Source organism: Psittacula echo (assembly GCF_963264785.1).
Source record: "Psittacula echo genome assembly, chromosome: 1".
In the NCBI taxonomy this organism is placed as follows: domain Eukaryota; kingdom Metazoa; phylum Chordata; class Aves; order Psittaciformes; family Psittacidae; genus Psittacula; species Psittacula echo.
Genome location: NC_137735.1, coordinates 128,239,663 through 128,253,905, shown reverse-complemented (window position 1 = coordinate 128,253,905; position 14,243 = coordinate 128,239,663). Strand labels below are relative to the sequence as shown.

Below are 14,243 nucleotides of genomic sequence, written 5' to 3'. Positions count from 1 at the left end.
TTTTCCTTCCTTCTTTCTGACTCCACAAGTCTCAGATTCTTCTACCTGCTTAAATTTTCACAGCATAACACATTCATTGCCAGGAAGGCAGGAATAATAAATACAGATTCATTACTGAGATCAAAAGGGAGACAGCAGGGTTTGTTCAGAGAGAGAATGTGAGAACATGAAGAGACCAACTGGTAGGTACTGCCTGTACAGTTATAAACCTGCAATTTCCACCTAAGTTCTGTATCTGCCTGCCCTGAGCTCTATCCAAATAACACTGAAAAGAAGGTTCCTGCCCTGAACAACTGCAGTTTAGAGCACAACAGTGCTTCTCATGGTGTGGTCGTGTCCTCACACAAACCTGCCAAGATTTTTAAAATATCCTCAGTGAAATTGAGGCCAATTCCCTCCCTGGGCTGCACAGGAGAATGGGGATGACAGCTTTCTGTGAAAGGAAAGCCTTGCTGGGAACTTCATTTGTCTAAAGCCAGGGGTTCTTTTTTTCAACAAGATCTCATTCTTAGAGAAAGTGGAGTATAAGGAATCTGGTTTTAAGTGTGAAGATAAACAGGGTTTGGCCATCTGTCATCTGCCAAAGAAGAAGAAATAAATAAAAACACCTAAATCCTAGTTCTCTTCACGTTACAGGATCATTTGCATTTTCATTTTCCACAGGGGAAGTCCCTGCCCTGATACTGAGCTGTTTCCAACTTTCTGGACATGAACCTTGCACAACTGTCCAGTAGGCCTGCCAGACATCACACAAACCTGTCACTCCATTCTTGATAGACAAGTAAACAGATCTATAATAGTAACAATAATGGCAATAATGACACTACTACTACTAATAGAATCTGTCTTGGAGGAGAACAAAGAGGGCTGTTCCACCATAAACAAGTATCTGTCCATTATTATTCTAAGTATTAATCTTTTCCAAGGCTTTTAAGTTTGACAATGCTATTCCACCAATTCCTATGAGGCTGCTTTACTGCTAGGCTAAAAATCTGACTTTGGAACTGGGGAGGAATATAAGAGAAAGATCCCCAAATAGAGACGAAATATTTTTGTCTGACTGGTGAGTAGTTTTGTTTCTCACTGCCATGAATTTTCTGTATCTTGCAAAAATGGAGGGGATATGACAACTCCCGAAACAAATGGAAATAACTCAATCCCAAGTCTCATGTGAGAAATCATCTGCTGTCCTTGACTTTCCAAAACACCTTCCATATCTTCAGTAAGTTCAATCAAAATTTGTATAAAGCATAAGCCCATTTTTCAAGCCATGATTTGCCACCTCTACATTTCTTAACAAATTTTCTCTTCCCCGTTCTTTTGCGTGTGGCGGTTTTGTGACTCTTTTTAATAATGTCTTGGCCATCTAGCAGCACTAGCAAAAGGCAAATGAATTCTTGTTGGAGCAAGTAAACCCCTCTTTCATGTGACACAGAAATGCTTACACTTCATTAGCCTTTATTATAACCTAGTCACTGGAAAAGTTACTTTCATAGAATCCACACTGCGGTTTCACTCTACAGACCATGAAATGTCAGAATGCTATATTGCAGTAAAATACTGCTCACCTCCCTATGAACCCAAGATTAATGATACGGTGCAGAAAGGCATAGCAGTGCTACTAGGAGCGTAACAGGTCATGAGCACTTCGAAAATAACCCATCAAGAACATGCAGCAAAACACAACAGATGGTTCCCAGAACTACAGCCCCACTTCTTAACCTACCCATCACTGAGACATCGTATTCAACCAGCAGAGTTGCCTCCTGTCCACACTGTTTGAGAATACTCATGGCTTCAGCATGTGTTGTTCCCAACAGTCGGATGCCATCAACACTCAACAGCCTGTCTCCAGGTTTGATTGTGCCCTCTCTGAAGGGAGATTAAAGGAATGATCTTTATTAATATAAGATAAAGATAAATTGATTTGGAGATAATATCATGTTTACGCAAAGTGATTCCCTCACACCCTCTCTGACATCCATCCCTCTTGCCTTAACACTTAACATTTACTTTGACGGTGAGAACGTTCAGAGGGCGCAGTGGAAAGGAAATTGCTGTAATTGGAAAGTCAGTGGCTAGAAAACAGCTTACCACATAGCTAAATAATCAAGTCACCTTAAATTGCAACTAAGTATAGCTTCTGCTTCACCATATGCTTGCTTTCTGCCTTGTTGACACAGCTCCTCTTTCATGCATACAGAAACACCTCCTCCCCCAATGTTTTCTTAAAAATAAATATGAGCTGCAAACACATGGGTGCAGAAACAGATTGCAAACCATGAGTGCTTATTTACTGATTTTCTTCAAAAATACCCCTTACTTGGATAATTCAATAATTCAATTCAAATAAACCAATTTGGCTATAAATATACACTGTCTCCCAGGTCTATCTCATAATGTATTCCATGTTATAATAGAAAATGTAGTACTAACATTGTCATCTCAAGAACTGGGAAGAGAAACAAGGAAGCAAGGGATATGAGGGTGTTAAGAAAGGGAGGGACAAAAGACAAACACTCTCTTGCACCATTTGCTTCTCAATCAATGTTTTCAGGGTCAAAAATGGTCAACATAGGCTACAGAATAATCAGCCCACTTTAAAGAAACTGCCCTTTAAGTTTCTTTAATTGTTTAAGGACACAAATGTAATTGTTGAAAATACAATTCATACATATAAATAAAGTGAATATTCTTATTTTATAGAGCTACAAGATGGTACTACATAAAAATATGTACACTGGGCCAAAACATGAATCTGTAGTCAGAAATCGTCCAGGTGAAGTTATGTGTGAACTCACATGCAGATACATAGAAACATCTTAAAAGAACAATACAAACAACACCCAAGCACATGACAGTATTTTTTCTGAAGTGCAAGAGTGTTAAGAGCATAAAAAGCTACATCAGTTGTCTGAAGACTGAAGAAAAACGTGCTCTGACCTATTGCAGGCATTTTTTCTAATTATTTTAGGTTGTTTTTTTAAAGTTAATGGGAAAGGCTTGAAGCATGTAACATGCTAAACTATTGTTCACACACCCCATCATGTGCCGAGCCTTTGTGGTTGCCTATTCCTGTTGTTATTCTAATTGAATGCATAATTCATGATTTTCAAAGGAACAGGTTTGAATGCACCTACTTGACTCCAACTCCTAACTTCTGCCCCAAATAATTCACTTTTCTCCATTTCTCTTTCACATGCACTCCAGAGAAAGATGAACTGTACCTGTCAGCAGGCCCTCCAGGTCTAACACATGTTATTACAACAGGACGAGATTTATTTCTGTCATCGTGTGCTCCACCTAGAAAGGGAAAAGTGAGAGAAAGAACACCTTCGTTCTATGTATTTTATGAAAGCTGATTTCTAAATGGAAAGCCTAAATCTTGCAACATGCATACTTACAGATGGGCTAAAAAGATCAAAAAATGGCCAAGCCATTAATGTGAGCCTCCACAGAATTTTATCTTAAAATAAAAGTGACCTACTGCATGGGATAGATGATTCTTTAGACAATACTTCTTCAGAGTGATTCTTAATAAACGTATATGCTTTTCTTAGAACCCTTACTCTGTAAATACGACCTCAGTGTGAAAACTTACTGCTCTGAACTGTTTGCCGCACAGAGAAAAAACACCTGTACTTCATGTATACTCAGAATAGTAAGGGGTCACTAAGGTATTTATATATTTAATAAAAAAAAAATTTTTCCTGAAAAAACCTAATAATTTATAATTGGGGTATATTATTTAACAGCTGTATGTTTTCTTCTGTTCTCTCATTCACTGGTAATACTTTTGTTGTACTATTCAGACTATCAGCACAATTAATCAACCTAATTTATACACATACCATATGTGAATCTTCTTAAAGAACTACAGTCTTCCTGCTTATTTCAGTGGTAGAAGGATCTGGTCTAACCTGAAACAAAGCTTCTCATGGTCTTGTCATAGCTGACTAATTACTCTTCTTCCATAGAAATAAATATTAGAGTGGTTCATAAAAGCAGTACATGACTGCATGGAAAACAGAACACAGAAATCAAACTGTACGTCAGAAACCTTGAAATGATTTCGAAATGCCATAAAACCCGACAACTTTTTTGCCGATTTAGAAAATACAGACAGCTCAAATTTAATGATAACTCACCTCTTATTACAAATCCAAAAGTGTTCCCCTCTTTATGTAAAGTAACTTCCACAGTTCTGAAGACGAGACCTGATCCTTGTACAGCTAAAATAAATAAACAAATAATCCAAAACTCAATCGTTAATATTTTTCCAATTCTACACACACATCTGCACTTTTCCCAATTTAAGGTAGCTACTGTGCTCCTGGTCACATGATTGAAAAACTCCAGTACAAAAGAGTCAGATTAAAGACCTATCAACTCATCCTCTTTTTTGAGAGCATTTTGGATTGGATATTTTGCAGATTGCCAACTGTTTGGAAAAAGGGCCACAGATGCACATAACAGGCGAGGAATTTGAGCCTTACTGTTTAAATTGTGTCATAATTTTGCTTTTCCTTTAGTTACAGAAGAGAGCTAGAGAAGATGGAAATACACAATGAGACACAAAAATGACAAATTCTTAAAGCTACCTGGTGTTGACTGTTCAGCCATGAAAACATTGATTTGGATTGAAGTCAAGACAGTGGATATTTTTAGGGTGTACCTCTAATCAGATTACTAGATTAAGAAGCAGAAAGTATTTCATACCATAAGGGCTTGTTTTTGGTTTGGGTTTTTTTTCCTTTTTCAAAGTGTAACATCCTCCCTCAACATTGGTAAGGGAGTAAAAAAAAGTTTTTGACTTGTAGTCGAGTCAGTATTTCCGCTGTAAGCACTAAAGGAGCGGTGCACAGCTGGGTGAGGAGGTGAGAAGTCTAATGCACATACCAACACATCTGGGTGTGATAATCCACTTTACAGAATTTGCAACCACTGCTGTTAAGAGACCAGTTGCCAGTTTACTATTCGCTTTGGAGGAAAGACTTTGGCAGGGTGTAAGAGCTGCCTTTTCCAAAGGAAAAGGACACTGGGGCAAATCACACGCACACACGCTTCCCAGATTCCAGGAGGATACTGCAAACAGCACAATGCACATAAACATTAAAAAACCCATCCCTCTATAAAATAATTGCTCTGTCAGCAGCAGAACTGATAAAAACTTACGTCCTTTAATGCTCCTGCCTGCAGTAATCAGTTTCCATGTCTCCCATTAAGATATCCTGAGTGGGGAACGGACACCAGAGGCTGCACAGATGGGGAGGCCATGAAAGGCCCCAGGAAACAGTGGTGCCCTTTTAAGTGCTTCACGCCTCTCTTTTTGAGGGCTCCCCTGCTTGGAGGATCTCAACAGACACTCGAGTGTCTATTTCCATGAAACATACTGTAATGTACTTTTTTTTTGGAGTCTTTCAATCCTTATTAAAAAAAGTTACTGCAGGGAACCAGAAGAACCACGCAGTGGAATCACATACATCTAAATTCCTTGGGAAAACAGGTGAAAGACAGCCCTGCAAAGCATTGCTCTGTATCACAGTAATTCCAGCTAGAGCTTGAAGATCAGGACCATGTTACTGAAGTACATGTGGCTGATTCCTTTTCAGCTGAGAACATTTTACTGACTGAAAAGGACTGGATTACGGAGAGAAGACAATTCTTGCTTTCATTATCAGCAGAAAGCGGCCCTGCGCATAGCTCAAGCTCAATCCACACTTGCTAATCTGCTTGGTGTGGCCTGTAACCTCCATTGTGGACAGGCAAAATTCGTAGGTCAGCAACAAGGAATAGCACACAGCATCCTTCCACTTGGGCAACAACCTCCCAGGTAGCTGTTCTTCCACCCCAGGCTCACCCTGGCAGGGGAAAGGAGTCCTTAAAACCTCTAGCGACAACAAAAGGCAAGTGAGAGGCAGGCATGGCTCATGTTCCAGCTAAAAACATTGAGGTGGCTTGTGCTGAAAATAGCAGCTGGAAGCTCTTGCTGTGAACACTGCCAGACAGGGAAGGAAGCACCAGGGAGCACGGGATTTACTAGTGCTCAGCCAGATTTAATCCATCTTTATTAAAGCTTTGACATTTCCCCACTCTGAAATCATGGTAGTCCTCTCTCAGAGGAGGCAACCATAAGAACAACAGTAGAATTTCATAAGGTATTGGGCAGGAAGGAGGTGCCAGGACTTCACCACATAACCTACTGCAAAACTTCTGTGTATAACGAAGGCACTGTGGCTAGCTTGTTCACTAGAAGTTGATGGAACAACTAAACTCCTAATTATCTCCAACTTTTTTAGTGATGCTTGTATAAAGAAGTCAGAAATTCCAAGACTTAACAACAAAGTTATGATTGCTACTGTAATTTAGCACGCTAAAATCTTGTTTCAGTGGACAAGAGTGGCACATATGCCAAATGCAGGTGTAACAGAAGGAAGCCCACTTAATAAGTGCAAACCAAATAATACTCATAAACCATTTACGTCACCAGCAAAATAATTCTGAACTCAGCTGACTTCATTAACTCAAATACAGTGCTTCTGAAGTTCCCTTACCACAGGCAAGCACTATTCAACAGAGCACATTCAAAACATATTAAGGTGGTTGTCAGGAGGTCATAAAAACCCAAATATGTGATTAGACTAGCTCTGCAGCTGCTAGAAAGCAGAGGGGAGTTCATCCACCCCTGAGCATCACAGAGAGTGATGGATTTTTTGGCATCTATTGCGAAGAAAGTCTTTATTTAAGGAGACAGGAGCTTCCTGGTTGGCTCTGCAGATTTTCCTGGCTGAACACCAGCAACAGTATCTTCTCTCCTCCAGTCAGCAGCATGAAGGAGCACACAGTCTCTCAAAGGTATGGCTAGTGGTGGTGCCAGCCAGCCACTCACTCTTTCACTTTAGGTCCCAGATTTCCAATTCACCATTTCTCTGGCTTTCACTTCATACCTGATAGCCTCAGTTCCCACTGTTTTTCCCCTACAGATGCACAGTCAAAGACATAAGAACAAAAAAGAAAGAGCAAAGGAGAGGCAAGGAAAACATTCAGTAGCACTCTGTTAATGCAGCATCGGCATAAATTTATGTTTTGAAGACAATCCTGCCCAGTGAGAAGCTCTTGCTTCAGCCACACAATTCTTGCAAGTTTATGTATCCCCATGGAAGCCCTTGCTTCAGCCGTACAATTCTTGCAAATATATGCATCCCCATGGCTTAGCCCACTGGGTCTTCTGCTCTAGAAATGAGATGTTGCCTGGAAGTGATGTCAGAAAAGACTGGAAAAGTCCCAAAGTATGTTGTTTATCTGGAAGAGCAGAAGGGTGCTGCAAATTAAGAGAAGGAAGGAAAATGCAGAGGCAGAACTCACAGATATTCATTGGTCTCATCTCAAAAGACCTTACTGTAACAAGAAAGATTCTCTCACCCTGGAATCTACCTAATCTGATTCCCAGTATTCAAAATTGTAAACAAATGATCAACAACAACAAAATAGTGAAGGCTGAGAACTCTGTTCTGTTGTTGATGGGATTTACGCTTCTAAAAACACCTGTGCATTTCTGAGAGCATCCCCCTGCACTGCCAGTTCTTTCATACTGCTTCCATGTTCTGTGATAAGCCAGAGGAAGAAAATATAACAAAACAACCACTACCAAAAATGAAGATCACCAACTATTGTGGTTTAAAACCAGGACACCAGCCATGCCGATCTCACCACTGACAGCACGTCTGCTATTCTGCATAGGTTACAATTTGCTCTGCTGTTACTTACTGACTGGAGGCAGCTCATATTCCACTTCTAAAACAACCCTCTCGCCAACGTTCTTGAGCAGGCTGATGATCTCATCGTGGCGAAATTTGGTCAAGTTGATTCCATTCACAGATTTGATGTAGTCTCCGACATCCAGCTGGTCACTCCTAGGAAAAAATACATATTCCTTTTGTTAAAGACAGATCTGCTGGACCAAACTAAATCCTTTAAGTTACAGTTTAGTGAAGGTAAGAATTATGTTTCCATTCATCTAGATTAAAAAAAAGCTTATCTTTCAAACAGAAAGTAGCATTTTAAGATCTTAATCTTCTTAAATATTAAAATAAGAAGAGTGTTGCTTTTTTTGATTTCTGATGTACAAAACCAGCTGTACAATAAAGGAGTTGGATGATTTGACTAGGTTGGGCATAGGATCTGGGAAATTGTCTTCTTTATGTCCCCATCTTTCTCTCTCTCTTTGGGAAGCATCCAAACTCATTTCTTTTTAACAGTTGCATAAACAACTAACGTCGCAGCTACAGGAGACAGGCCACAGACCGAATGCATATGTTCTGCTCAGTTACTTCGAAGGATTTTGCTTAACCTGTCTCTTTTGACTTGTTTCACTCATGAATAACAGCTTTTTTATTTAAACTGTAGTAGTGAGCAAGGTAGCTGTGACTTTAGACTCTCTTTAATCTTAAAACCAGCTGATGAACAGTTTGGTTTTGATTTTTGTTGCCTTTTTTTTTTTTTTAATATAATAAATTATGGTATTACTATGGTTACTTTTTCCATTATATATAATAGTTATGGTTATATATATGGTTATATATAATAGTACTATGCTTAGTTTTTCCATTTTATTTTTCTGCTTCACTATTTTATGCCACTTCTCTCAAGTTTTTGTACAAGGACAAAAAATATATAAAACATATCATATAATTTGAAAGAAACTTAATTAGTCTTAGGATGACTTTCAAATATCTCATTGGTATTTCTAGTTCCTGACAAAGTAGCCTTGAGGGAAGAGGGGGGCCAGCTGTTGCCATTTCTCTCTGAGCTTCTTCAGCCTGATGGGCTGCCATTATAGATGCATCTAGTCACATATTTGTTAGTGACCTTTCTGATGCGGTACGTATTTCTGAAGCAATCACATCGTGTAATACATTCTGTGGCTTGAGATGTAGTTACCTAGCAGCGATTCCTCCTTGACGAAGGTTAGATACTCTTGGTTTCCCATCCTTGTCGATTCCACCTGAAACCGTAAGCCCTAGGGTGGTGCCTTCTTTTTTCATTAATTCAACTATTGTTGAGCCCTTGAATTCCTCTGTTGAAAGAAAATTATCTGCATTATTAAAATTTAAGTGATAACACAGATGTTGCCTTTCTAAAATGTCATCTACTTCCCAAGAAAATCATTGTGTGTGTTAATAAGAAATAATGTGTACATCTGGAGATTCTTTATGTTACAATTCACAAGTTCTGTTTGCGAGGCTCTGCATAAAGATAAATTTGAGACGTATGTTCTGTAAAAGGTTATTAAAAACTACACCAGTGTGCTAGTATACTATACAGAGGCAATAAATACAAAGTCTGGCAACACTTACAAATAGGAGGTAGTTGTTTCACATTTTTAAGAAGCTATATTTTCTCATCTTCTGCTTTCTCCCTCTGACCTCTATGTTTTATAAAGTACTTCAACTGATTCAATGGAATGGTAAAAGACACAATGATATCACAGTACTAGAAAATTTAGGTTCAGGCTCACTTTGAGGCCACTAGTAGATGTCAGTGTTAATCAAGACAACCTAACACAACAAGAATCCAGGTGGACATTAAATACATCAGATCTTAATGGCTTTATTCGCTGTTCTTACACAAATATATCTTCACTGTAACTCTCTGAAGTCTCTGCAGAACAGGTTGTTGTGGCTTAAACCACAACATAGGTGTAAGGTAAGTGAAGGGCTTTCATAGTCATAAGTGCGTATTAAATTTCCCTCACATGCTGTCTGGGATACCCTGTTCTGCAGCTCGCCGATTTAGTATTCTTGGAAAATGCCAAGCTAATCCCACAGACCTCTGAAAATGCAGATCACCTGCAATGGAAAGCCTCAGACTCTCGAAGTGATACGTCCTTATTGCAATGGACAAGGCAACCTACATGTACACAGCTCCAACAGGACTGCAACTGTTTGGAAAGCCACAAGGCAATCATACTTCATGTTCAGTGTTTCCAGCCAGAGAAAACCTATTAAAACCATCAGCAGCCCAGGCTCTCTGGAAAAATGCATGAAGCTCTAAAGATCCACCCAGAAAATGATGAAATCCTGGGAAGATCATCCATCTTTCTGGTTCTTTTCAGCATTAGTATGCAGCTTTTAGGTGAAATGGTCAGATACAAACACCATATACACTGTATACAGAGTATGCCTGCACTGTGCTCGCAATCTTGCTGTGGCAGCATATTTAAAGATAAAAGGCACTCAAACCCCAAGCAAGTTTCTTCTATACATTCGCATGTTCAGCAGTAAGGTCTAGAATAAGCACTATACGAACAACAACAAGGCTCTGAGATAACAACCTAATACATCTTCACCTCAAGATGAACAGCAGCTGCCCTTAACAAGAATTGACAAACTTGAGCACTACAAAGGTAGTGGTAGGCAGAGGAAAGCATTCAGAGGAGCCTTCAGCCCCAACGGAGTATCCCGTAAACCTTGCAAGAACTTCCAATACGGTTAATTACTGAATTTTTTGCGGATGTAACATCATCCTACGCAACGTTCCTGCTCTGTTCTAGTGGCTGGCAGGCTCTTCTTTCCATTCTAGCTGCTGATGACCTCACTTCAGTTATTCACATTTTTACCATTATAGAGCATGACTTGAGTGTTTGGGCAAGAATTGTCCAAAAGCTTCTACTAAGACAAAACTCTGCAATGCATTCAGTCAGCAGCATGGGTTGTCAGAAGCAGACAGGAGCATAGTTATCAGGTACATTCCCCAACTTGGCTGACACCAAACCGTCATTTGACGTCATTTGGAAGCTATTGAGCTTCTACAATGTTTGCTCACATCTGGCCTTTTTGACAGTTCAGAAAGAACAGATGTGATTACCTACATCTGAACATGTAGACATGTTGCATAGCTGTAGGAGATGTTATGGACCAAAATGCTGCTGCTTTCAGTTCTACAAAAAGCTGCCAGTATTCATAATAATTACAAGAGTTAGTCAAGGTACTTACTGCAAACAAAAATGCTATACGTTTGCACCCATAATGCAACCTCTGGTGCTTTGCCTGTGTGTCACACTTGTTCATTCAGGGTTTGTTCGATCATGAGATCTAGAGTCAACAGGAAAATTCCTTCCCCTTTCTTCCACACCTCCCAAGCTGAATCCTTCTTTTGTATTTCTAAGTAGTATAAATCTGGTTCTCAGCACCTAGCTAAGATTTTTTCTAGCTTTGTTTTTTTTTAATAAATACTTTACCAGAATGTGTATACATGACATCAACAATGCACTGCACATAGAATCATAGAAGAGTTAGGGTTGCAAAGGACCTTAAGATCATCCAGTTCCAACCCCCCTGCCATGGGCAGGGACACCTCACACTAAACCATGTCACCCAAGGCCTCATCCAACCTGGCCTTGAACATTGCCAGGGATGGAGCATTCACAACCTCCCTGGGCAACCCATTCCAGTGCCTCACCACCCTTACAGTGAAGAATTTCTTCCTTATATCCAATCTAAACTTCCCCTGTTTAAGTTGCCTAATAGTTTGCTGTAGCATAATACTGTCATGTGTTTTCAGCTTTTATATAGGGTCTGAGTTTGCAATCCAATGCTGGGAAATACTCTTCTGCCTGAACTGACAGGTGGAACAGATGATCCATGAAGTGTTTTAAGCTAGCTAATGATTATACAGTTCCCTGCAACTACTGGCATGAAAAGTAATGACCAGGCTTGCTCCTTCTCCCAGCAGGGACCTCTAAACACTCTTCCTTGGTAGGCAGGAGAGAAAGCTGCACCAACACCGTGAGGAAGTGGTATGAAATGCACATTGATAACTGACAGATAATTTCATCCAGGAGTACAAAATAGCTTCATTAGGTTTGCCCCTCTGAAAGATTTTGTAGCTTTTGTTGTATGTAATCATAGCAGGAAAAAATTAAACTACTAGTGTTGCTCATAAGAGACTGTTATTCCTGGAAGTGTTCTGAACCACGTCCACTTGATATCCCTCTCTTGTTTTCATCTTGCTTTCTTAAATCGCACACGATTACTGTTCTTATAGTACTAAATAATACATGTTTACTCATCTGCATTGCTTTGATATTATTATAGACTAATCACACTGGAGTATTATCAAAATGCCCAATAACAGAACAATCCTGGGACTTCATTTGCAATCCAACAAGCAATCCCATATGTATGCGCTATTCCCCAACTAGTGCAAGGTCAGTCTGCTTTCTAGTTAATGCAATGAATGCTATGTTACTCTTTGTGAGTTAAGAACCAAACTGCTTCATGTAGCACCTTGCTCATAATTCATTACATATGCCAATTAGCAAACTCGCAATCAGAAGTCTCTGGGGTCTGCTCTTTCCTATATGTACTGCCACATTGCTAATAATATTAGCATAGGCCAGCTTTAGAAGGGAAGGCAAAGAAGTTATTTCCAGATTTCTTATAAATTATGAGTAAAAGAGGAACTGAAATTACAAATTTTTTCCTTAGTGGTAAACTGATCATAGAACAAGAGCTTAAGAAACATCTTAATCCATAACAGTTTATGAAGTATCAAATATCAGAACACCACTCCTGCAATACAGCTCTGTGATATGAACCAAATGAATTATTCTAAACTGAAACTGTGTAGAGAAAAGATGGTTCCAAGTCTATAAAAAGCCCAAATCAATACCATTTTACACTTCAGCTGAAAAAAAGCACTCGAGAACTTCTTCCCTATGTACCATTAACAACTCAGGCAGCATTTGGTGAAACACAGATCACGCTGGGTCCTGCCTTCCCTCAGCTTAGAGAGGGCTTCAGGAGTGCCCTAGGACTTTCACTGCTTCCTGCTGCTGCTGGGGTGATCCTGGGCACACCTGTCCATGCTGCACCAGTCACCTTACAGCTTTGCTGGCATCTACCTATGTCTGGTATGGGGCTCAAGAATTCTGCTGAATACTGGAGGTGGGCTTGGCAAGCGGAGTGCAAACATGTGTACTTGTACACACATGCAACGACACAGGATGGAATACAAAGGTTCTGCTCCAAAGAGCTTTGTTTGGATCTCCAGTCCTGTAAGGTGAAGCATATATAGGAGCTTAACTATAAAGAGAACACTATGCTGCTGCTGTTTTCTAAATTCCTGGTCTGAATGCTTCTCTTAGGTTCGCTGCTGCATTACTGTAACTGTGTGTGCCTGACCTGCAGCAGGGTCTGCTGGTGTATCAACACTGTGTCTTGCCCTGCAACCTAGAAGACTACAGGGATACTCAACATTGCAGAAGAAAACTTCAAAGATAAGCAGATGCTCAAATACAAGAGTGGACAAATCTTACTGAAAGGAGATGAATAAACAGAATAACTTGTAAGTACATACAATCCAAGACATATTGTGTCAAATGAATTTTCCTTTAAGGCAAACAGTGTCACAATAAAGCTTCTAGAATTTTATATATGATCAGACATTTTGTAATTTCATGCTTTTTGATGTATGTACACAACACGTTTTAAGGAATAAAAAGCATGGAAAATAAATCGACTCATGACATTTCTGAACCTGGAATATATTCACTTCTTGGAAAAGAAAATTAAATACTAGACTACAGAAGAGAGCTGCTGGTTTGGTTTTTATTTCAAAACAACATTTAAAAGCTGAGAGAACTCTTACTTGCAGGTTTTATCACCTATCTTCTATATTACTACAAGTTCATATCCTAATTTACATAGTAAAGTGTAAACCTGACAAATATTTGCCCTCATTTCAGATATTGTCTTTTCCATCTGTTTTGTAAAAATTTAATTTTAAAATCCAAGAAAATGCCTAAAGTCTACATGTTCAGGTCAAGTGCTTGCATCCTCCACCTAATGAGTAAGTTTATTCAGTGCAGCCAGCACAGGGCATAAATGGAACTTAACCATTAAAAAAAAATAAACCACACAAACACACCCCCCCTCCCCAAAACCTTGCTCTTATTGATGTTTTCCTACCAAAAGACATACATAATCAGTAAGCCAGTAATTGGTAAGTCTGTTGAAAATACAGTCAATGCTGTCCTTGTATGGATTTCTCTGTATGTCAGCAGAAACTCTGCAGAGGAAACATTTTGTTTTACATCCCAGTAGGCATCTCATGGTTTAACTAAGAAATCACATAAAGATCAAGTCAATTCTTAAGAAAGTGATAGCAGTTTGTTATACTGGGGACATCACATCTGTTCGCTGTTTCAAGTCCTACAAGTAGGTGTATTTCTCTGCGTCAAC

The 14,243-nt window shown here is 39.4% G+C and overlaps 1 protein-coding gene across 1 annotated transcript in view; it reads right to left on the bottom strand.

The window, feature by feature from the left end:
- The window catches only part of GRIP1 (glutamate receptor interacting protein 1), a gene marked incomplete at both ends in the record, with an annotated part of 230,800 nt that overhangs the window by 79,160 nt on the left and 137,397 nt on the right, over positions 1-14,243 (bottom strand). Inside the window, 5 exons of the mRNA XM_080638773.1 lie at positions 1,727-1,872; positions 3,228-3,303; positions 4,149-4,232; positions 7,768-7,913; positions 8,941-9,076. Of these exons, the coding sequence (XP_080494899.1) occupies positions 1,727-1,872; positions 3,228-3,303; positions 4,149-4,232; positions 7,768-7,913; positions 8,941-9,076 (588 nt within the window). The remainder of the gene's footprint in view (positions 1-1,726; positions 1,873-3,227; positions 3,304-4,148; positions 4,233-7,767; positions 7,914-8,940; positions 9,077-14,243) is intronic.